Source organism: Crinia signifera, chromosome 3, assembly GCF_055691185.1.
Source record: "Crinia signifera chromosome 3, ASM5569118v1, whole genome shotgun sequence".
NCBI classification, from domain to species: Eukaryota; Metazoa; Chordata; class Amphibia; order Anura; family Myobatrachidae; genus Crinia; species Crinia signifera.
The window spans coordinates 300,816,228-300,841,250 of record NC_139219.1 but is presented as its reverse complement, the minus strand read 5'-3'; the positions used below and the strand labels follow the sequence as shown (position 1 = coordinate 300,841,250).

Below are 25,023 nucleotides of genomic sequence, written 5' to 3'. Positions count from 1 at the left end.
AAGGACCATGGGAGGAGCTGCATGCAGTCGCGCATGCGCGCAGCCCTCCTATGGCCATCTTTTTGGTAGGATAAAACAGGCGGCGGGGGTTACTTTTTAAAGGCAGTAAGGCACTGAAGTTCTGGTGGTCCGGTGCACCCCAGGACCACCGCTTAGATTCGCCTATGTGTATAAACACCATTTCCTTGTGTTGATGGCTCACTTACAAACAGAGCGGGCTATCTTAAACGTTGGGTATAGGGATCCCTACCTCTGTCCTCTTTATTATTCTTCCTGCGGGCAGTCTTTGACATCTGCCTGCAAAACACAAATTACAATGAAGTCAGAGCCCAAGTATTTTGCATGGTCTTTTGAATACATCATTAAAGAAAGACAAAACAATGAGAAGATCATTGTACTGCATTGTGCATAATCAAACAGAATTGTAATTTGAAAATAAATTACAGAGCCAAGCCAATAGGAATTTACTAGAGGTTACCATAGCAACCAATAAGCTTCTACCTATTATTTTCAGTGTACATGATAAATGCAAGATTGAAGCTTATTGGTTGCTAGATTGATCCTGACTGGTTGCTATGGGCAACTTCTTTACTCTTTGCAAGGCTATATACATCTCCCCCACAGTCTTTAAATCCCCCATGCCCTGCAAAGCTGGCCGCCATTCCCAACCCTTTCAGATCACAAGCCAGCTCCAACCTGGGTTCGGCGCTTTCACATTAAACCCAGGTTGTCCATTATACAGACGGCAAACCCTGTTTAACCCTTCTCTTAACTCAGTTTGAATTGCCGGGTTGGTCGACCCGGGTTATAGGTTTTGGTGCTTTCCCACCGCACCTCGACGCAGGTCAACACTTCAGCAACCCAGCAATTACCCAGGTTCGAGGTGCAGTGTGAGAGGGGTATAGGCGGATGTAGCAAATAAACAAATAAAAGATAGTTTAGAGCGTAACATTACCATTCCCGGTCATCATTGAGGGCAAATAACAGTTTGAGAACAACTATTATTAAGGCAACCGCTTGAATGTCATACGGGATACATCTTTCATGAGTCTTCATGGAATCATACTTCAGATAAGTGGCATTGTCCATCCCAGTCTTCTTTGCCACCAGGTAGGTCCAGTTATGTAATTCATCTTATGATGGGTAAAAAAAGAGGGAAGTAAATATCAGATTATTACCTGGTAATATGCTTTCCTCTACTCCACCATGGCAGCCATTACTATGGGTTCCTCCCTTCTGGGTAGTCCTTCGGAAAAGAAAAAAAGACACCAGCCCCTATAAGAAGGCTCCACCTCCCTGCTCCGGTGTCTTGAATTCTCCAGCTTTAACATATAAACAGAAATAATTATTCCACATAACACAATACACAACAATTCGCAAGGGATGGGAATATATGCTGCCATGGTGGAGTAGAGGAAAGCATATTACCAGGTAATAATCTGATATTTCCTCTACCTTCCCCCATGGCAGCCATTACTATGGGTCATACCCCAGCAGTTTCATATTTTCGGGAGGGCATACTCACAACCAGCACCGAATTGTTGCCTCCTCGAAATCATAATAATCATAAATCATATTTTCAGAGAGCTTCTTCAGACCTTCACAGAGCTGCGCTAAGAACTTTCCTTCCGAACTTAGCGTCTGCTGAAGACATTACATCCAGTCTGTAATGTTTTGTAAATGTATGTATCGACGACCATCCTGCCGCCTTACATAATTCTTCCACTGAAGCGGATCCTTTCTCCGCCCAGGAAGCGGCCATCGCTCTTGTAGAGTGTGCCTTCAAACTCACAGGTGGCTCTCTCTGCCTCACTTGATACGCCTTAAGGATACAGTCCTTAATCCACCGCGCCAATGTCGCCTTTGAGGCCATTTGTCCCTTCCTAGCACCAGCTGTTAGCACAAAAAGATTTTTGACTGTTCGGACTTCTTTTGTTCTCTGAACATAAACTTTTAGCGCTCTCACAATATCCAGGTTATGCAAACGCTTTTCCTTCTCGTTTGCAGGGTTCATACAAAAAGAGGGCAAAATAATCTCTTGATTTATGTGAAACTCTGTCACAACTTTTGGTAGAAATTGCGGATTAGTTCTTAGAACTACCCTATTCTCAAAAAAATTTAGAAAAGGCTCTTCCGCCCATAACGCCTGCAATTCTGAAATTCTTCTTGCAGACGTAATTGCCACCAAAAATAAAACCTTCCAGGAAAGAAATAATAATGAAATTTCATGTAAGGGCTCAAACGGCGGTTCCATAAGTACTCCCAGTACTAAGTTCAAGTCCCAGGGCGCCATGGGAGATCTAAATTTAGGCTTTAGCCTTCTCACTGCCTGAATAAACCTTCGGACATACCTGTCCCCTGCCAAGTCCCAGTCCAACATTGCCGACAGGGCTGAGACCTGCACCTTCAATGTACTTAAGGACAGTCCCATCTGTAGTCCTACTTGCAGAAAACTTAGTACTGATGAAACTTCCCTTGGCGACTGCTGTTTCTCCTTACACCTCGATATGTACTTCTTCCATACCTTGTAATATGCTGCAGAAGTGGATCCCTTCCTAGCCTTGAGCAGGGTTTGGACCACTTCCCCTTCAAAACCCTTCTCAGTCAACGACCTGGTTTCAACCGCCAGGCCGTCAACTTCCAGGTCAATGGTTGCGGCTGACATATTTGCCCCTGCACTAGAAGATCGGGTCTTGCCGGTAGCGTCCACGGTTCTTCCACTGCCATCTGGCGTACTGAAGCAAACCACGCCCTTCGTGGCCAATAAGGCAGAACCGCTATTACCTCTGCTTTCTCCCTCTGAATTTTCCTCAACAATCTCGGAATTACCGGAATCGGTGGGAAAACATAGGCTCGCCTCATCCACCAGGTGGCCGTCAATGCGTCCCATTGCTCTGCTTGCGGGTCCTTGAAGCGAGAAAAATACACCGGTACCTTGTTGTTTTCTGCTGAGGCCATGAGGTCCACTTGAGGTAGACCCCATCTCCTCACCAACATGGCGAAAACTTCGTCGTTGAGCGACCATTCTCCTGGCAGACAGGTCTTCCTGCTTAATTCGTCTGCCATGTAGTTCTCTTTCCCTGCTAGAAAGACCGCTGTTATGTTTAGGACGTAAGTCTCTGCCCAGGCCAACAACCTGTCTGCTACCTCCATCAGACTGCGACTTCTTGTTCCGCCTTGGCGATTTATATATGCCACCACAGCCCGATTGTCTGATCTGATGATGAGTTCTTTGCCTTGTATCTGACTCTGGAACTGATGACACGCTCTGACCACTGCCTCCATTTCTCTGACATTGGAGTGTGCCTTTCCCCAGGATGGGGACCATCTTCCTTGTGCGATCTCTAGACCACAAGTTGCCCCCCAGCCTGTTTGACTGGCATCTGTAGTCACGACTACTTGTTCCATGGCTGCGAACGATCTTCCCTGCCTTAGCCGGTCGTCGTCTGACCACCAGGCCAAATCTAATTTTGCCGCCCTTGTCAAAACTATTCTTTGCATCAGATTTTTGCTGTCCTTGTCCCATTGCATGAGAAAGCAAGCCTGCATTTTCCTCATGTGAAACCGGGACCATTGCACTGTCTCTAATGCTGCGGCCATGAGACCCAGCACCTTCATACAGTCCTGTGACCTCACAATTGATCTCCTCCGCATCCAATTGGCTTGTTGTATCAACTTCACCCTCCTGTCGGAGGTTAATGCTACCTTCATTTGACTGGAATCTATTATGACTCCCAAGTATTGTATTTTCTGAGTTGGCTCCAAATGACTTTTCTTTCGATTTATGAGCCATCCATGTTGTTCCAAACATTGAATCACTCTCTCTGTGTGACGTAGTACAATGTCCCTGGAGCTTGCTACTATAAGTATGTCGTCCAGGTAAGGCCATAGCTTTATGCCTTCTTGTCTTAGCCTTGCCACTAGTACTATCAGCACCTTTGAGAATGTGCGTGGGGAAGTTGCCAACCCGAATGGAAGGGCCGTGAACTGATAACTTACTCCTAGAATCTTGAAACGCAGAAACTTTCGATGTCCCTCGAATATTGGCACATGAAGATACGCATCCTTGAGATCTATTGATGTCATAAAATCTCCTGGACCTATCTCTGGGAGTATGGACTTGATTGATTCCATTTTGAATGGCCTGACGCGCACCTTCTTGTTGAGACGTCTGAGATCCAGAATGGTACGGAAACCTCCGGATGCTTTTTTTATAATAAAGAAACGAGAGTACCACCCTAGAGGTTCTTGTCCTCTTGGTACTATAGTGACCACGCCTTGGGCCATCATTTCCTCCAAACTCAAAAATAAAGCTTCCCTTTCCTCTTTGTCTCTGGGAATAGGGGATTCTACTACCAGATTTCCTGGCCACGCCTTGAACTCTATCTTGTATCCTGACTGGATGACTTCCAAGACCCACCTGTCTGTGGTGGACCTTTGCCAGACCTGATGAAATTTTAACAGCCTGGCACCTACCCTTTGAGGGTCGGCGTCATTGCTGTTCCTTTTTGGAAGGGAATCTATTTTCTCTGCCCCTTTGGGTCCGAAAATTCGCCCTGGATATCCAGGATCCCCTTCTATAGGCCCTGCCAGGCCTATAACTTCTGGCCTCCCTATAGTCCTGTGGCTGGTATCTGTTGAACTTACTAGGCACATTTTTCCTGGCCGTTTTATCCTGAGGCAACCAAACCGACTTGCCCCCAGAAATTTTCGTCACCAGATCATCTAGTTGCTTGCCGAACAGGTAGTCACCCTGAAACGGCAGCGACATTAACTTGTTTTTGGACTGAACGTCTGCAGCCCACGGCTTCAGCCACAAGGCCCTCCTGATGGCTGCTGTAGTGGCCCCTGCCCTTGCAGCCAGACGCACTGAGTCCAAAGAGGCCTCACACAAGAACTGTACTGCCAATTGTATGTCCTGAATCATTTTAATTAACTCCGACCTCTTTATGCCATCCAATACATCAGCCTCAAGCTGCTGACACCAGCCTCTGAGAACTCTGGAGGTCACCGCCATTGCTGCAGCCGGCTTTAACGCTGCCCCTGCTATCAGGTGTTGCCTTTTAAGGCCCAATTCGATCCTTCTCTCCATGGGATCCTTAAAAATATTAGCGTCCTCTAGTGGAAGCGTAGTCTTCCTGGATATCCTCGAGACCGCTGCATCCACTCTAGGTGCCTCATCCCAGGACGACACCTGTTCCCTTTCAAACGGATACATCTTTGCAATTCTGCCCGGAATGGCAACCCTCTTATCTGGGCATTTCCATTCATCAGAAATCACCCCTTTTAGGGTTTGAGACAATGGAAAAACTTTATTCTTTTTCCTATTATCTTTAAACAGCATCTCCTGCAAGTTAAGATCTTCTGTCGGATCTTGTATGTTAAGTGATTTGTGAATAAGCCCCAACAAATTATTAATCATGTCTGTACTAAAGTCAGAGTCCGACTTGTCCTGCACCTGATCCTCATCATCCATGTCAGGATCCTGATCCAACACCTGTACACTGCCAGTTGGTTCCACTGAATCATCTGAATCACTTAACACCGCATGCTTTCTCTTAGATCTCATCTTGGAAAAATCCTCCCTTGTCATAAATGTATCCGCCAGGGACTTTCTCAGCATATCTACCAGACTGTTCATTTGAACCATTGGTATTTGCATCGGGGTCTTACAAGCCTCACATAGGTTGCCCACATGTTTCTCAGGCAAAGATTTGTTACAAGCACTGCATTTAGCTTTATGAGAACGTTTATGCTTGGCTTCCTTCTCTCTGCTGGTCTCTGACCTACCAACAAAAAAATACAGTCTAATCACTATAGTGGTGTCACCCAAAAATATAAAAACCAAATGACCACCACCAAAAAACAAACTTATTTGGGCTTACCCTGACTTCCTAGCAGCCTGCCGGTTTTCTTCCTCCATATTTATTAAGGTGGTGCGCACTACAAAAAGTATGTATACACAAATTCAGGACAAGTCCTTACTGCAGTCATTCATTTATATTCTTGCTGAACACCAGTAATCACCTCAGCCAGCTGACGGGTTAATTTCACAGTGCTTCACCTTTTAACTTCACTCTTGCACACTAGGTGACCGAATCAGTCAGCTACCATCCCATGCAAGGACATACAAGACCGCAGTTACTGGTGACAGAATTACTTATTGTTAATTCACAGTGCTCCTTCCGGAAACCACATTGGTGATACAGCGGGTACATTGTTTCCCTTACCCGCTCCGTCCGACACTGCGTCTCCGTCTCCTGTTCGCCGCCGCAGCGCTTCCTCTCCACGCGTCTCCGGCGTCTTCCGGCTTCTTCACCAGCCGGCTACTTGATATTCATGTGACGCGCTCCGTCACTCCGTCACGCTGCGCACCACCTGACACCCGCCTGTTCTCTGAATAGATTAACACAGGCCAGGGACGTACACAGCAACGCTCTGGCGCCGCTCTCCGTGTAACCCTGCGGGTGCCACCGACTCAGCTCCCCCCTGGAAGGGTTTGCATGCGGCTCAACACACTGGGACCGGCTCCCTACCAACTGCAGCAAGGTAAAATATACCCGAGCAGTGGTCTCTTTCTCTAGGCAGCACTTCACAGGGTAAGCCCTTCTCCAACTACCCGGAAAAGAAAAAAAGACACCGGAGCAGGGAGGTGGAGCCTTCTTATAGGGGCTGGTGTCTTTTTTTCTTTTCCGAAGGACTACCCAGAAGGGAGGAACCCATAGTAATGGCTGCCATGGGGGAAGGTAGAGGAAAATACTTTTGAAGTCTAAACATTTCTGAGAAAATAGAGGGGTCTAGTTATCAAATTGAAGCCAGGTAAGAATGCCGCTTCCCCCTCCTGGCAGCCTAGTGCCGCAGGCAAAAGTTTCAAATATTATGCACATTGGGGTACAATCTGGCGGGGTCCAATGAAGCTTCCCCACCTTGGCTGGTCGTAAATTGCTCTATAGCACGAAGCCTTTATGTAATCCCCATAGGAGGCTAAGCGACTGCAATAATATGCCAGAGTCGGGGGGCAGCAGGAGAAATCAGGTACCAGGTGTAAGTGTCTGATGCATTTCGCAGAAACCTACAGAAAAATGTTAATTAGGCCTTAGGGCAGGTACAATACGTCACTCGCTGATTTCAGTTACATGCCTCCCAAGCTGTTCTACATCATCGGAGGACACAACCTTGTCTTTGTCGCACATCTACGGTTCTGATAATGTTTTGCTGTTTATTTAAAACTGGGTTTGAAAACAGTAATTACAAATCTAGCAGCTACAAATGGAATTGAGTTAAAAAAAAAATCTCGTTTAATGCAGTGACATGGACACCTACAGCTGGGTTCACAGAATAAGAAATATGTGATATATTGTTCGGACGCTGAGGAAAAAAAAAATTTATGTATCATCCACACCGTACAGTATGTACCCCCGATCTGTCGTTCTGGATGTGCTGTACATCTATTAGGATGAGTCTACGGTCAATTGTACATTTGTACAGATTGTTTATCGTGTAAGGCAGATGCAATTTATCGTTACACTGTCCCTGAGAAAAGATCGGTTTACTTGCAACGTCCGATGTACTCCCATCCAAACAGTTGCAAGAAAAAGATTGTACCACTGTACACACTCTCTCGATTGTCATTGCATGATGGATAACACCCCTGTTGCACAGGTACTTGTAGTGCCACGTAAAAAGATGTAGTCAGCCGGCAGGGTGACTAGAGACAGACATACGGCAAATAGCTGGGGTGCGTGTCTAGATGTAGTCAGCCGGCAGGGTGACTAGAGAGCCAGACATACGGCAAATAGCTGGGGTGTGCGTCTAGATGTAGTCAGCCGGCAGGGTGACTAGAGACAGACATACGGCAAATAGTTGGGGTGCGCGTCTAGATGTAGTCAGCCGGCATGGTGACTAGAGACAGACATACGGCAAATAGCTGGGGTGCGCGTCTTGATGTAGTCAGCCGGCAGGGTGACTAGAGAGACAGACATACGGCAAATAGATGGGGTGCGCGTCTAGATGTAGTCACCCTGCCGGCTGACTACATCTAGACGCACAGCCCAGCTATTTGCCATATGTCTGTCTCTAGTCACCATGCCGGCTGACTACATCTTTTTACGTGGCACTACAAGTACCAGTGCAGCAGGGGTGTTAACCATCATGCAATGACAATGACAATCGAGAGAGTGACTACATGCTGTAGGAGAGATCACGCAGCTATGGAACGCCCACATGGGCGTTACAGCTTTGGCAGTATAGTCGCAAGAACGGGCAGCATATGGATCGAACGTGCGTGCACACTGCACTTTTGTTCCGATATGGGCCCGTCCTGTCGGATGAAAATTAAACAGCACTGAACCTTCCACCGACCGAGTATGGACGGACAAGACAGTTTTTGGCCATTTATCGCTCGTACAGAGGGAGTCGTGACAGCGTACACACCTATACAATTGAACGGCCGTACGACCCAGAACGGAAGAACGGCCCGACGATTGTATATATGTGTACCCAGCTTTAGGCAGAGAACAGTGGTGGAGAGAACCTGGAGGGGCTGCAGCCCATTGGTAAAAACCGCCACTGCTTAGCTCTGTCATCCATTACTTTATTAGAAGGTGTATTCAGGCTTTACAATCATAGCATTCAGGATTACTGTATGTGTATGCACGTATGCCGGCCTGGGAATCTGCTGCTGCCACTTTAAAACACCTGTGTGTGGAAAACCCATGGAAACCACACCTGAATCCCAGCCAAAATGAGGTCACGGTCCACTTCAAAGTGGCAATTAGTGGCGTGTCACAAGCTGAACAACCTGTTTGTCATTAAGGCCACCAGGATACATAGGCTGACCTGCCTGTGAGCTGTAAACAAGCGGAGCATGCAGGCTGTCACTCATCTTCTCCCCAGCAGTCCAGCCAGCTCCTACATTTCTAGTCTAACAAGAAACTCTGGCTTCACCGTTATTAGACAGCTACACAATCCACAATATCCGCTGTCAGCAGCACAAAACGCATAATACTAAAACAAAAACCACAATGTTTTGTTTCTTACAGGAATAAAAAAAAGAAAAAACTAACACAAAACAAAATCTGCCCCAAGCACTCGGACGGAAAATTCCATGTATCCCAGCGCTACGGTGCAGGTGGAGGGGTTTGCATTGTAAGCATTGAGGGGGTACTAGCGCTAATGGACAGTGAGTGGGAGCCATGTATACATCCACACAGCCTCTGCCAACTAACCAGGCCTTAGACTCTCCCAGAAGCGGTCACCTAAAACTTTTCAGAAGTGCAACCATCGCAAAACACTTACAGTTACTGATTAGACACCACAGATACCTCACATTTGTATATTACGCATGTATCTGAGGTAAAAACTGTAAAAAAAAAGTAAATATTATGAACTAAGGGGTAAATCTAGGAAGCAGAGGTTTACTAAGCCACTGCGTATTCAGCAAAAGGATTTAAAGAGGCAATTACATTAACTCCAAAGACACGCCCGGCCCTGCAATTAATATTAAGGCCCTTTTTTAAGATGCAGCAGCTTTACTTAGTAAATGTAACCTCCTGTCTACATGTCTGACGTCTATTGTGCATATTCTTAGCACTAACCAAAATCCCAGCACAAACATTATTTGCAATGCGATCTGTGCACAATATTAGTGCCCAGGATTGCACTGCAATATGCGACTGCACTGGGGCAATGTATTACAGGGAACCAGCAGAACGAGGTCCCGAGGATGTGCTCGGTGTGGAAGTGGGACTACTGTGTATGCCCAGTCCTATGGACCACACATGCACAGCAGCCCTTTCCAGGGGACCCTCTGCTGGGTAGGAATTGTGGAGTGTAGCCATTTGGCTACAGCGGGCTTCCACCCTCTGAAGAGGACGGTAGCTGTGGAGGGTCAATCTCCGGAATGCCTTAGAAGCACAGCAATCTATTTCGATCAATTTTAATCAAAATGAACCTTCAGTAAATTTCCCCCTTTGGCCTCAATTTAAATTTGAGGTGTTGTGCAACAGGTGACATATAACTTTAGGGCTTATGCAACTTCCTCGTTCCTTTTTCACATTCCGCAAACGCCACAAAAGAGGATTTCTTCAGAATAATCAATCTCCTATAATAATATGCGGGGACTCGCTGACAGCACTGAGCCAAATAGTGTCTTGTCACCAACAGGTAAGTCTATTCAGATCGCAAATGCAGACTATCGCAGCCATTTGTAGTGTCGTATTCCTATGGGAATCTATTCAAATGCAGATTATCGCAGCTGTTTTATTATAGTGGTTTTATATCTGTACAATGTCAAGAACTTATAATAATGAAGTGCGGTTTTCTGACCTTACGTTTGTTAGATTTAATGACCAACTTTTGCTGAGGGGGGGGGGGGGGGCTTGTTGTCTGGGGAGGTAGCAATCAGGATGAACATGTTTCTGTGGCCATATTTATTCAGTATAGGTTAGGACACCTGTCCTTTAGGATGCTGGGGTGTCTAGACTCTAGTACATGAAGTGTTTAGTTTATAAAGTGACAGCTTAAAGTCAATAGCAACGTTATACGAGCGTTAAACAGAAGGCAACACACCAACATCACTACAGAGGGACTGTATTACCACCACAACATTTATGAGGGCTCTCCTCACCATGGGAACACCAGGACCAGGCCTACTACCCCTCTGGCTGAGAACATCAGTTCTCCCCGCACTGAGCAGGGTGCAGAACACCAGGAACAGGCTATGCAGGAACATTTTCCATTGAACTTGAGAGTGTGCTCTGCACTCCCTCATACTGATACGATGACACCAAAACAGTCATCATTTAACCAATTATTATTATTTTTTTTTTAAGTTATTCCAATTTTCCCCTTCTTTAGTGACCTGAAACGTGTTCTTACCATGTTTTTTTTTACTTCTAATAGCTGATTGGCTGGCTGTTAATCGCTCTCCATTTTATCACTTTTGAAGCTTAGTGCATCTAGCCCATACTCTGAAATCTTGGGGAGAAGTATTAAATAACACCCAAATATGTAAAGCAGGGAATGCAGGTATCTGTTGCTGTCCCTCCATTTCCTACAGTGATGCCATCAGATTTACCAAGCTCTGAAATACGAACCATTACGGAGTTTGCCCCACATCACCCCACAGCTAACTTCATCTAAAGATGGCATTTTGATGCTGTAACCCATGGGATACACTTTGCAGAAATCATTGGGAGAGGGTTCAGCAGATGGCGTATGCGCCGGAGTCCCAATAGGGGAGTGATGAGACTGCGGAGACGGCCTCTTCAATGCAAACACATACTTTCGGTATCCGGTTTCTGAAGCTTCCTCAGGCTGCCTGTTGGTTACGGAAAGCCATGTCTGGTAAGTCTGTGTCTGACAGAGACCTTGGACCAGAGAACACTCCTGTTTTGAAGAATGGTGTAGGGTGCCGCCCCCATGCTCCAAAGTATGTCAATTATGCTGCGATACACATGATACGCATACGCATCTTCCAGCAACTAGCAAATAAATAAATCAGCCCCTAAACCAGGCATGGCCAAATTATGACCCTCCAGCTGTTGTGAAACTACAAGTCCCATCATGCCTTGCCACAGTTTTGCTATTAGGGCATGCTAAAACTATGGCAAGGCATGCTGGGATGTGTAGTTTCACACAGTTTGGACTAAACCCTGAAAATGACATCAAATTACAAAGTACTTTCCCCCTAACCAGCAGACATCTTGATTTAATATAAATTTACCTGGCAAATTGACTTCCATCAGGTATTTCATACACAGTATATTAGGATGATAATAGCAGGTCTGTGTTATGGGTGGAAATGGAGGTAACTTTAAAAAGGTTCCAAGCATTGCGGTCAGCTCCATAATATCACTGTATAGTGGGAACGCCTGTGGAGGAGACAGAAAGAAACAGCTTTAATCCATGTGGCCCCTCATCTAATATCCTCATCTAGGGTGAGATGTACCAAGCCTTGAAAAGTGATCAAATGGAGAGTGATGAACCACCAACCAATCAGCTCCGACCTGTCCTTTTTCAAACACAGCCTGAGACATGGCAAGTAGGAGCTGATTGGCTGGCTGTTTATTGCTCTCCATTTTATCACTTTTCCAGCTTAGTACATCTGGCCCCTAATATCCTAGGATAACAAAGGAATATAATACCAGAAAAGCATGAACAATACTGAGGTACAAGACATTTTTAAGTTATCTATATTCTACATTGACATAGATCTGGATTTATTGGCAAGGGCATAACTACCATTGGTGCAGGGAGTGCAGCTGCTATGGGGCCCAGCGCAGAGAGGGGCCCATCTTCCCTGCCAAAGTACAGTGATATGTGCTATATACAATTCTTACCATTGGGTGGTACATGGAGCCCTTATAAACTTGCTATGAGGCCTATAAGCATCTAGTATCACCACTATTTATTGTACCTATCCCACACACACTGACAAGATGGATTGACTTATAATAAAAAATAAATAGTATTCCTTGTTCTTAATGGATTAGTTTATGCTGTCCATTAGCTATAGCCTGGCTGCATGAGTGAATGGAGCAGACGTTCTGGCAGTGCTCTCCCCCACCTCTGAAGTCAGTTATCAGGGTGCCTGTGGTTGCCAAGACGGCAGAAGAGGCTTCCACTATAAAGCTTGTAAGCAGTGACGGGTCCACTGATTGGAGAGATATGGTCACTTGACCATATTTCGGGTGATAAGCATGATTGAGGTTTTAGTTGGTACAAATATTACCTAGCGGGTTTGTGGTTTGAATAAAAGGTTTATTATGCAAAATAGAACGTCCTCTGCATACTTTTCTGTGACAGATTTGATACCCATGGGATTCAGGGTCCTCAAATGGGGGAAGCGGTCTTGATGCTTTGTAGGACACTGGTGCTATAAGGGTTTCCATTGTTTTAGATAATAGTGGGGTCAACCACTGCCAGCCAACTTTATATACCCTGTATTGTCTTGCGTATGTGTTTATATACTTTGTAAATGGGTGCTATGGATCCCTTGTGGTGCCATATAAATAAAGAATAATTATATTAATACATAATTCTAAAAGCAGTAACAAGCACTAGGTCCTAGCTAATCCAAAGCTATAACGAACCAATCAGACTTTATATTTCACTGTGTAACTTGCGGCAGCAGGCATAAATCTGAATGGGTTGTGATAGCTTCATCTTGGAACAACATCAGTAAATGTTCCCTCAGGATGATTGGGTAATGTGGATGGCACGGTGGCTAGCATCTCTGCCTAACATCACTGAGGACATGAGTTAATTTCCAGGACATGGCTAATCTGTGTGGCGTTTGTACTTCCCCCCACCAGGCCTACTACCCCTCTGGCTGAGAACATCAGTTCTCCCCGCACTGAGCAGGGTGCAGAACACCAGAAACAGGCTATGCAGGAACCCCCCCCCCCCCCCTGTGATTGCTGGAATTTTCCCTGGATGCTACATTTTCCTCTCCAAAAACACACAGACGGATAATTGGATTCTGGCAAAGAAAGTTATTCCTAAAATGCAAGGAATATAGATTGCAAACTCCACTGGCGCAGGTCCTGATGTGAATGACTGAGGGTAAATGGTAAATAATTCAGAGAATATAATCAGGAGCTTTTCAGGGCTGGTGCAGTTGATGACAGAAATGTGGTTATTGTTGCTTTTACCGGAGAGCTCATCTGCTAGTATAAAATGGATTATGACGGAATTGTCTTCTAGAAACAATGTAAACTTAATGTAAGCACATGTACTATGACAAAATGAGCATACTAGATTACCCTGTCAGTCAGGCAAGTAATGGGGGAGGTGACCTGACTTGCTTTATGCCTCTGGCCCCCGAGAAGCGCACAGAGGGTGACATTTATGGGAAGAGTATTTTACTAAAACATAGGATCTTCTGTAATATTAACCAGTGTTCCTGTAAACAGTCACAGAATTTAGTTCTAGATCATTTAGAACAGTGGTTCCCAAACTCGATCATCAAGGCATCTTGATAGTGCAGGATAGTCATTTAAGCACAGATGACGAGTATCTAAGTTTGATTATAGCATCTGTGCACAAGCATGGATATCCTTATAACCTGGGCTGGATGAGTAAATTTACTCAATCTTCTAAAAATGAAAAAAGGTGATGTTGCCCATAGCAACGAATCAGATTCTGTCTCTCATTTTCAAGGATGCAATAGAGAATATATAGACTCATAATAATCTCTATGAGCAATGACACTCTCCTTTCATTTTTATAACCTTAAGGCCCCCCATACACTAGGAAAATTTGGGCTGATTTCACCCAATCCCAACGGATCGGGCCGAGAAATCGCCTAAATCCGATGCGCGGTCCTGTGCGCATCGGGTCAAACCCTACAAATTGAACCCGCTGCAGGTTCAATTTATCGGATCGGACCGATCAGCGGCACATTGCGGTTGCTTTTTAGCACCCACGATGTATTGAGTCCCATCTGCAGGGGTGTGCCAGCGGTGACGCACCACTGGCACACACCTATGTGCAGGGGTGGGCATGGAGGGACAGCGGCCGGTGCCATAGGCAGGCAGCAGCGGGTGCTGGGGTCCAGAAGTCTGGCCAGCAGCGGATTGCCTGAGAGAATTCTCTCAGCCAATAACTGGCCGGCCAGTTTTTTTTAAATATATTTTTTAACTTCCCGCCCCGCCGCCCAGGCTGGCACCTACTGCTACCGGCTGCCCGGCTCTCTTGCAGCTCCGTGGGAGTTTACATGTGATAATTCATCCGAATGCCCCGCCACCCTTCTTCCATATCCAGTTGCTAGTTCGTACAGTGGGTTTGCATATGCGCAGAACCACCACCACAGTTGACTTTCGTGTTTCCTGTATCATGTATCTGCAGCAGTGAGTGAGCGCACTCATAGTTTTGGGCAAATGTTCTCTTTATAACAATTGTAAATGATAATAAAAAGAATATTCCCTTGAAAGTGTTGTTCCCCAATTGTGGTTTCTTTTCTATTCATTTGAAGTCTTTGAAATCTTCCAAAAAATACTGTACACACCCAGCCACAATACAACCTGCTCAGTGTCTCTCCTTTAATATGAAGAACAGAAAACAAACTTTTGTTTGTCCCAGAACCTTTTAGTAAAAATGAACAGAGACATTCCTTATGGATTTCAGATACATAAGCCTACGGAACTTTAGGTGAACCTCTCCTATGCTAGATATATAATGAACCCCACCCCTTTTTTTTTTTTTTAAATAAAGTTCAATACACAAAAAAAAAACAGCGATGAATTGCTGGGAAAAAAAGTTTTATAGAAATCTCACAAAATATACTGGGGTTTTGTGTTCTCGATTAGGTCATACCTGAGACAAGTAAGGACAAGCTAGAGTTTCTGTTACACAAGAGATTACTCCCAGCTATAACCTGAACACAATGGCTCGCCAGACGTTTCCTGCTGTAATGCAGAAAGAGGGAGAGCCTCACCCAGGCCTACAGTGGGCTTTCCAAGTATATCTGCACAAAAATCATAAAGCAGCTTAAATGTATGGACGGGTGCCAGCTGGTGACGGTGGCCAAATACTGTATTACTCGCTGCTCTACGTGTCAGCCCATATCTCTACGAATAATCCACTAACTGGAGGACACACCAACCAGAGACACATCACTGGATGGATCCGAAACGCCACAGCTACTGCAGAACCTCTTGGTGTCGGCGAATTATTAAAAAAATAAACCAATTACAGAGTTGACGGCTAAACCTAGGGCAAAGTTGCTACTTTCCAGTTTTGCTTATTTATTTTGTACTTTGTTACCCTTGTGGCGCCATACAAATAAACTTTATTAATAATAATAATAATAAACTGGCGATTATCGTAGTAGATAGGTTGCGGTATTGAAATGTCCGTAATAAAGTGGGTGACAGAAAAGCTGGTGATCAGAATTATATTTAACTGGTTTTAGTGTTCACTGTAGCACCCTGCACATTTCAACACCTGTGCAGTTCCTCTTTCCTACCTAGGGTGTCGCTCTCTGCTTTGGTGCTTCTCGCAGTCTGTTCAGTATCTCAGCACAGAGATACAGAGTAGACTGTGCTGGAAGCACCAAAGCAGAGACGAACACGCCAGTTAGGAAGGATGAACTGCACAGGGGGCCTTATTAATCTAGTTCACTCTTTCTGACAAAATCCTTCTTAGATGGACAAAACCATGTGCACTGCAGGGGGGCAGATTTAAAATGTGCAGAGAGAATTAGATTTTGGTGAGTTATTTTGTTTCTGTGCAGGGTAAATACTGGCTGCTTTATTTCTACACTGCAATATAGATCTCACTTTGAAGTAAAACCCCACCCAAATGTAATTCTCTCTGCACAAGTAACATCTGCGCCACCTGCAGTGCACATGGTTTTGTCCATCTAAGAAGGATTTTGTCAGAAAGAGTGAACTAGAATAAGGCCCAGGGTGCTAGAATGAATACTATGGTTTCAAGCCTACGCATCTCAATGTAAAGTAAAATAACTTCGGTTAGACTTTTGTCCATCACTAACAAAACCACCCTACTAGCAGAACACCTTGCTGTAACCACCATGCTTAAATGGTAGACACGGTCTTCCTTGGGTGACGAGATGCATTGTCTTTACAGTATGTTGAACATTAACATTATCTTACTACCTTTTAGGTCAACACATGTGTGACTCTTGTTACATGCAAAGATTTATTTTCTGTGTTCTAGACTAGTGGTCCTCAGGGCCCCAAACAGCTCATGTTTTCTAGGTCACCCAGCAGGTGCACAGGAGTACTCATTATTCAGAGATAAATTTTAAAAGATCCCCAAGTGTAGCTAATTATTTAAGTTGTAATTCTCAGGAAACCTGGAAAACTGATTTTTAAAACCACTGCTCTAGATTCATGCAAGGAGTAACCGGTTCCTGCATCTCCATTAATGTTGCTATAGATCACTAATTCACATTCTCTTTCATTGCTCGCCGATGCATTCTAATTACACGTTTATTGAAGGCGATTAACTGGAAATGTAGCTACAGCCCCTTTATGAAGAGTGTGCTAACATATGCAACAATAGTATAGTAGAATCTGTATTTTTCTTTTATTTCTAAAGATTATCGGTTTATCGCTTGCAATTTATTGGTTTCAAGATCCCGTTAAATGCAGAAAAAAAAAATCTGTCATGATGAATTTGTTTTTACCTTCCACTTTATTACTAGGCTTAATACTGTAGATTTGCTCCACTGTGTGATCACTACCCTCATCTGCCAATTCAACCACTGTCACTATACAAATCCAACTGCCGCAGGGTAGGGATGGCCATAAACTATCAATGATTCTACAGAGATGGCAAAGCAAACCCGATGTTTTTGTTTTTTATCAAAGTACAGGCACACAGAGCATAGTTCCGCCCCCGACACCCACTAAGCCCCATCCATGTGCTTTGATTGGCCTACAGGCCAATCACTCAAACATAATAGATGACTATCAATATGTAAAATTATCAATGGTCACACATTGCATAGTTTTACACTATCGATGGACAGTAGCACTTTTGCTCCCCCCCCCCCCCCCCCCCCCCCGGGTAAACACTGCAAAAATGTCTGTGCGTGAATACAGAGGGGACGAGAAGAAAACACTCAATACAATATTTAATGAAAGTCTCTGTATATTTTTCTAAATGGGACACTCCCTAGAGAGTGGAATTAAAGCCACAATGAATACCGCAGAGATCACTGCAACCAAGAAAACACATAAACAGGCTAATCAACATTTTTATCATGTCTCAAAAACATTCCAAATAAGTGTACAGCCCTGCTGGCAAGTGTAACCTTTACTGTACGCTTCAGTCTAAGCTCATTTTCTTCTGGATAATAAAGTAAGAGACACACAGTGATCCAATAAATACTGACCAATGGAACCATATTGAACGTTATGTTGCTGCGCTGAAACCCATTACCCCTTCCTGTAGGACGTTGACCCAGTGAAACAAGCTGGAATCGGGACCATAGAACAACTTTTGCAGGTTCTACCAGTAATGCTGATGAAATCTGTAAAACCGGACAGGTCTCTACTAGGAAAGGGATTATTGACTTGTTTTTTTTATGAGATCTTTAAGACTTTATTGAAGAACTGGAAAGTCCAGGGCTGGTCACACCTTATCGATGTGATTCTCAAGTAAGACAAAACTGCAGCACCGAGAGTGCATTAAACCATATAAATAAAGCGTTAGTCTCCGCATCATGCACACAAAAACCTATAATGCAAGGGGATACGGTCACTAGGCGACCAAGCATTAGGTCATGACTGAAGGTCGACATGAATGAAAGTTGACATGACTGAAGGTCGACATGGGTTAGGTCGACAGTCAAAATGTCCAAATGGGGTTTATCACTTTTTTTTGAGCCGACATGTGCCGACAGGGGGTATTTCATGCCCTACCATCCACTAGGGCGTGGTGGGAGAATAACAGTGTGCTGGGCATAGCGAGGCCCCGTGCCCGAAGCATGGTGAGCATAGCGAGCCACGTAAGGGGATGCAGTGCACTTTTTTTAGTGCCCATGTCGACTGTGTCCACATTCGGACAAAAAAGTTAAAAACCCCATGTTGATCCTTTGAATATCGACCTTCAAGCATGTCGACCTTATGCTTAGATATCTAATGTATGTCTATCCAATGATCCCATTTAAATGCCTGGGTGAGTTGTTGCTCTTGGATTCAGAACACAGACAAAGGGCCTGATTCAGATCTGTTCACTAGGCTGCCTGTGTGTACAGGTAAACGCCACCGACCGAATAGCTGCCCTCCCTAGCGCGAATCCCGCATTTGTGTGCGGGGGGTGTGTACACTTACACATCCCCTCGCATTCGGCCGCACAAATGAAAACTCATTTAATGGTCGCCGACCATGAAATTTTTTTTTATCGTTTGCATTTCTGACCGAGATGGCCGAAATCGGGGTGGGCATTGACACGCCTACGTTCCCATGGGAACACCCAGAATTTTTTCAGGGGACGGCCATAAAACGCTGGCCAATCCCCTGCTGCAGCCCCTTGCCCGCCCCCTTCCCTCCCTCAACAAAGTGAACGCCTTGGCGGGTGTGATACTTGCTGAAGGCATTCTCACTTGCGCATATTTGCATTGCGCAGACCCCCACCATCGGAGACGTCCAATCGATTCTTGAATCAGGCCCAAAGAGCCATTATGGGTTATAAATCTGAGCCGTAGGATACTGAATTGTGGCTTTAACCTGGCGAAAACTCTGCAATCACAGCGACAATGTACAAACGCCAATGACCCAAACACTGTATGGCATCAATGCTATCCACTGTGCCACCCAACTTCCTATATCACTGCCATGTCTACACTGCATTGATTTGTGTCAGGTGTTTGTATGTAAAATGATGACTGATCCGGAAGGTCAATGGCAACATGTCGGCACTGCCAGCAGGGACCTCGTGCCACAATGAATTGGGATCTATGTATTGGCATGGGTGTTTTTGGGAGAAACCCAAAACTCTTGATGAATTTATAGATGACGTTTTATTGTGTTTAAATCCCAAATATAGTGAACTCCTTGTTCCCCGTGACCACAGCTACTGTGTGCCAAACATTGTGTAATAATCATTGCATTGAACGCTATCCTGTTTTGGAGAGAAAGGTGTGCTCTATGACAGACCATGGGAGCAGGAAGAACCTGTCCATTACCAAGTCATTTCTAGCCCCTTTCTTTCTGTCCCACCAAGAGCTGGATGCAGCCCCCCATAAGGGGTGCACTGCATGTTACCAGTGTGCACATTTCTGGCTCATTGTGTTGACCCTCCCCTCCCGGTCTCAGTGTGACTGGCTCTCTTCTTCTCTGGGACTATGGTGAATTAAAGAATCAGTGCCTATACACAGCTCACAGGAGTACCCTCTCTGTCTTGACCAATCACTGCCCTGCCCAGCCAGACTCCCATTCCCCTCCCCTCCCCTCCCCCAACAATGAGGGGGAAATTTACTAAGATGTGTATTCTACTTCACATGTGCTGTTGCTATGGGCAACCAATCCAAATCTACTTATTTATTTAGCAGCCTTTAGAACAGGCATGTCCAACGTTGGCCCTCCAGATGTTTTGAAACTACACATTCCAGCATGCTTTGCAATAGTTTTAGCATTCTCTAATCGCAAAACTGTGGCAAAGCATGCTGGGATGTGTAGTTTCACAACATCTGGAGGGCCAACGTTGGACATGCCTGCTTTAGAAGATAGTAGACAGGATCTGATTGGTTGCCCATAGCAACATCCCATTTTATTTATTTATTTATTAGCAGTTTCTTATATAGCGCACACAGATTCCGCAGCGCATGTGAATTAGAATACACATCTTAGTAAATCTCCCCCTGTGTGTCTTGTCGCTATAACCCAGTCTCCTATCCTCTTTAATTTTTTTCCCTTTGCTGATCAGAAAAAATTAGCAATAGTGATCATTCTAGCACACTGCGCCGTGTATTTCCTCTTCCCTGCCTGGGGTGTCGCTGCCTGCTGTGGTGCTTTTAGTACAGTTTGGTCTATATCTTAATACAGAACAGACTGTGCTAGAGGCACCAAAGCAGACAGTGACACCCCAGGCAGGGAAGAGGAACTGCAAAAAAAAATTGCATACTTGCTTCCTGCCATACAGGTTGAGTATCCTTTATCCAAAATGCTCGGGACCAGAAGAATTTTGGATAACGGATTATTCCGTATTTCAGAATATTTCTATTTTTCAATTATGTATCTGGAGGTATCTTGCATTTATGTTGTATAAACACATCAAAGACATGAAATACACACAAATATATTGTATTTGTGCATAAAACAAGGTTTTAAAACATGAAACAAAGTCTGTGTCCAATCACAGATACTAAATTTAAATGCCAAGCAATCATGTCCTTGCACATATGAAGTGCCATTTACATGTTATTTCCACAGTAGTGCTGTTACAGATGTCCTCAGTAGTGCCAGTTACATATATTTCCCCCCCAGTAGTGCCAGTTACAGATGTACCCAGTAGTGCCACTTACATATCATGTCCCCAGTAGTAACAGTTACAGATCACCCAGTAGTGCCAGTTACATGTTATTTCCCCAGTAGTGCCAGTTACAGATGTAGCCAGTAGTGCCACTCACATATCATGTCCCCAGTAGTGCGAGTTACATATATTTCCCCCAGTAGTGCTGTTACAGATGTCCCCAGTAGTACCAGTTACATATATTTCCCCCCAGTAGTGCCAGTTACAGATGTACCCAGTAGTAACAGTTACAGATCACCCAGTAGTGCCAGTTACATGTTATTTCCCCAGTAGTGCCAGTTACAGATGTAGCAAGTAGTGCCACTTACATATCATGTCCCCAGTAGTGCCAGTTACATATATTTCCCCCAGTAGTGCTGTTACAGATGTCCCCAGTAGTGCCAGTTACATATATTTCCCCCCAGTAGTGCCAGTTACAGATGTACGCAGTAGTGCCAGTTACATGTTATTTCCCCTGTACTGCCAGTTACAGATGTAGCCAGTAGGCGTTTAGCAAAAAATAAAAGTACATTTTGGAGACTATGGTTTTCGGAATAATTTGGAAAACGGATATTTGGATCAGGGATACTTAACCTGTACTGGTATCGTCATACCCAACACTGCACAGCAACTTTAGTGAAATAATGCAATTTTCCTCGTGAAATAGTGTCTCATACTATGGGCCCAATTCAGACCCGCTAGCCGGGATGAAAATTTGCAGATTGAGCAATTATCAAACGATAATGCAGTGCTCATGAGCGAGCGAAGGCTAGCTTTCACTCTTCCTGCTCTAAGGATGATTGACACCCTGCAGCGTTTGAGGGCGTGCTACCGGCATTCGTACCTGTGCTCAGGGACGGGGCAGTGTTCATCTGCACAGTGGGCTCAGAACACTCGCAGCCTAGCGAGTGTGAATCAGGCCCTATCAGGCCCTATGTGTGCACAGACCTGAAAACAATGAGATCTAATCAGATCTCAATGAAGGTATCTCCGTACACCTGTGTGAGCGAGCCAGAAATCTCTAGTAAAGCTGAGGCCCTCTAGTGGTCTTCTTATGCAATGACGGGAAACTATCCCAAGGGCAATAGATTACGGTATATAATTACCTGATAAAATAAGCATGTGAACAATGGACATCCTTATAAACAACTCAATGATATAATACAAAAATATACAAATAAATCAATAATACCCCTTTTACACCAGAGCCTCAACCTAGGATATTACCACGCCACTCCAGGTCAGTGCCTGGTGTAAATGGGGTCAAAAAAATATCTTGGGTCCTGTTACCTGGAAATCCAACCCTGTAAATGCTCAGGGTCGGACACAGGATATACCCGCAGCCAGGGGCCGTGTAAACAGGTAACCCGGGTCTCGATTTCACCAATGAAGAGAGCCCATACCTCCCGACTGTGGTGTCCTGCAGTCAGTCCGGAGGTTGGGCAGGGGCCATGTACAGCCTCCGCTGCTGCCCGCTGTACTATGTAGACAGCAGCGGAGGCTGGGAGGAGGTGAATGGATGCCTGTGTGCGGCATACATTCACCTCATGGATGGAGGTTGGGGGCGCACTGAGGCTGGGGGCAGCCCAGCAGCTTTCCCGGGTGCTGGGCTTGCCCTCATCATGTCGGTTGTCATCGCGGGGGTCCCAGATGGTAAATTTTCCGGCACTTGGAGATGATGTGTGTGATGTGGTGTGTGGGGTCTCCGTCACATCCCGGCTCAGCGCGGCTATCCCCGGCGCCTCCTCCTCCCCCCTGCAGCGACACATGCTAGAGGGAGGAGGAGTTTCATGGAGGACAAGGAGGGGGGTAGGAGTCTGCGGCGGGCAAATCTTACTTCGCACCACACTCGGTCACTATGCGCTTCATCAATTACCTTCACAGTAGGCAAGTGTTGTAGAAGTCTGAAAAAGGTCGATCTCCAGAGTTCCCACTGTTCCTTTTATACAAGTATTTATAAAACGTACAATATATAGGTTATTTCCTAATTTAAACCCAAGATTTCAGTGAAACCTTAGTATTAGCATGGCCTGACCCACCTCCGCTCGCTGCATAGGCCGGGCGGCGTCTCAGGCTTTCGTTCCCAACACTCCTCAGAGATATTAAGTATGAAATCCCGGCGGTCGAAATACCGACAAGAGGGGGCCGTGGATCGCCGCCCCTTGAGGGCTCGCTGCGCTCGCCATGCTTGGCACACTATTTTATTCTGCCTCTATGGGTGTTGTGGACACCCATAGAGGAAGAAATTGCCAGCATTGCGGCGGTCGGGATTCCGGCGTCGGTATTTCGACCGGCGGGCTTTTGACTCCATCCGCCTCAGAGACAGCACTGACTAAAGTAGTGAATGATCTGGTCACTGCTGAGTCTAATGGCCATTCTAGATCTTTCGTCTGCCTTTGACACTGTTGACCACTCTCTTCTCATACAAGCACTGCAATCCCTAGGTCTTCAGGACAAGCCCTTTCCTCATCCTAACAATGACTCTTTCAGTGTCTCTGAATCCACCTCCTCTTCGCTATCACTATTAGTTAGAGTACCACAGGGTTCAGTCTTAAGGCCCCCATACACTTATAGGACATCCCATGAGCTGCCTGGCAGCTGGATCGCTTATGATACACTGTATGCAGTGCTTTTACATAAGATGCATCATATGTGATCCCAGCCAAAACTGACGGATCTGACAAGTCTATATGCAGCCCTTGCGATCTCCATCCCCAATGCATACGGGGCCGCACATCGGAACGGAGTCGATTTCTCGACCCAATGCGTTGGAATGGGCTGAAAAGTGCCCAAATCGCACTAGTGTATGGGCACCTTTAGGTCCTCTGCTTTTCTCAATCTATAGCACATTTCTTGGCAAACAAATCAGCACCTTTGCATTTTGTTATCATCTGTACACAGATGCTCAATCTACCTATCCTCCCCAGGCTCCCCTCTCCGTCTACCTATCCTCCCAAGGCTCCCCTCTCCGTCTACCTATCCTCCCCTGGTTCCCCTCTCCGTCTACCTATCCTCCCCAGGCTCCCCTCTCCATCTACCTATCCTCCCCAGGCTCCCCTCTCCATCTACCTATCCTCCCCTGGTTCCCCTCTCCGTCTACCTATCCTCCCCAGGCTCCCCTCTCCGTCTACCTATCCTCCCCAGGCTCCCCTCTCCGTCTACCTATCCTCCCCAGGCTCCCCTCTCCGTCTACCTATCCTCCCCAGGCTCCCCTCTCATCTACCTATCCTCCCCAGGCTCCCGTCTCTGTCTACCTATCCTCCCCAGGCTCCCCTCTCCATCTACCTATCCTCCCCTGGTTCCCCTCTCCGTCTACCTATCCTCCCCAGGCTCCCCTCTCCGTCTACCTATCCTCCCCTGGCTCCCCTCTCCGTCTACCTATCCTCCCCAGGCTCCCCTCTCCGTCTACCTATCCTCCCCAGGCTCCCCTCTCATCTACCTATCCTCCCCAGGCTCCCGTCTCTGTCTACCTATCCTCCCCAGGCTCCCCTCTCCGTCTACCTATCCTCCCCAGGCTCCCCTCTCCGTCTACCTATCCTCCCCAGGCTCCCCTCTCCGTCTACCTATCCTCCCCAGGTTCCCCTCTCCGTCTACCTATCCTCCCCAGGCTCCCCTCTCCGTCTACCTATCCTCCCCTGGCTCCCCTCTCCGTCTACCTATCCTCCCCAGGCTCCCCTCTCCGTCTACCTATCCTCCCCAGGCTCCCCTCTCATCTACCTATCCTCCCCAGGCTCCCGTCTCCGTCTACCTATCCTCCCCAGGCTCCCCTCTCCATCTACCTATCCTCCCCTGGTTCCCCTCTCCGTCTACCTATCCTCCCCAGGCTCCCCTCTCCGTCTACCTATCCTCCCCAGGCTCCCCTCTCCGTCTACCTATCCTCCCCTGGTTCCCCTCTCCGTCTACCTATCCTCCCCAGGCTCCCCTCTCCGTCTACCTATCCTCCCCAGGCTCCCCTCTCCGTCTACCTATCCTCCCCAGGCTCCCCTCTCCGTCTACCTATCCTCCCCAGGCTCCCCTCTCCGTCTACCTATCCTCCCC

The 25,023-nt window shown here is 46.1% G+C and overlaps 1 protein-coding gene across 1 annotated transcript in view; it reads right to left on the bottom strand.

Annotated features, from left to right (window-relative positions):
* Window positions 1-25,023, bottom strand: part of TAF1B (TATA-box binding protein associated factor, RNA polymerase I subunit B) — a 78,481-nt gene that overhangs the window by 28,140 nt on the left and 25,318 nt on the right. Inside the window, exons 9-11 of the mRNA XM_083178537.1 lie at window positions 11,726-11,873; window positions 956-1,133; window positions 251-297 (exon numbers count right to left, since the gene is read on the bottom strand). Of these exons, the coding sequence (XP_083034663.1) occupies window positions 251-297; window positions 956-1,133; window positions 11,726-11,873 (373 nt within the window). The remainder of the gene's footprint in view (window positions 1-250; window positions 298-955; window positions 1,134-11,725; window positions 11,874-25,023) is intronic.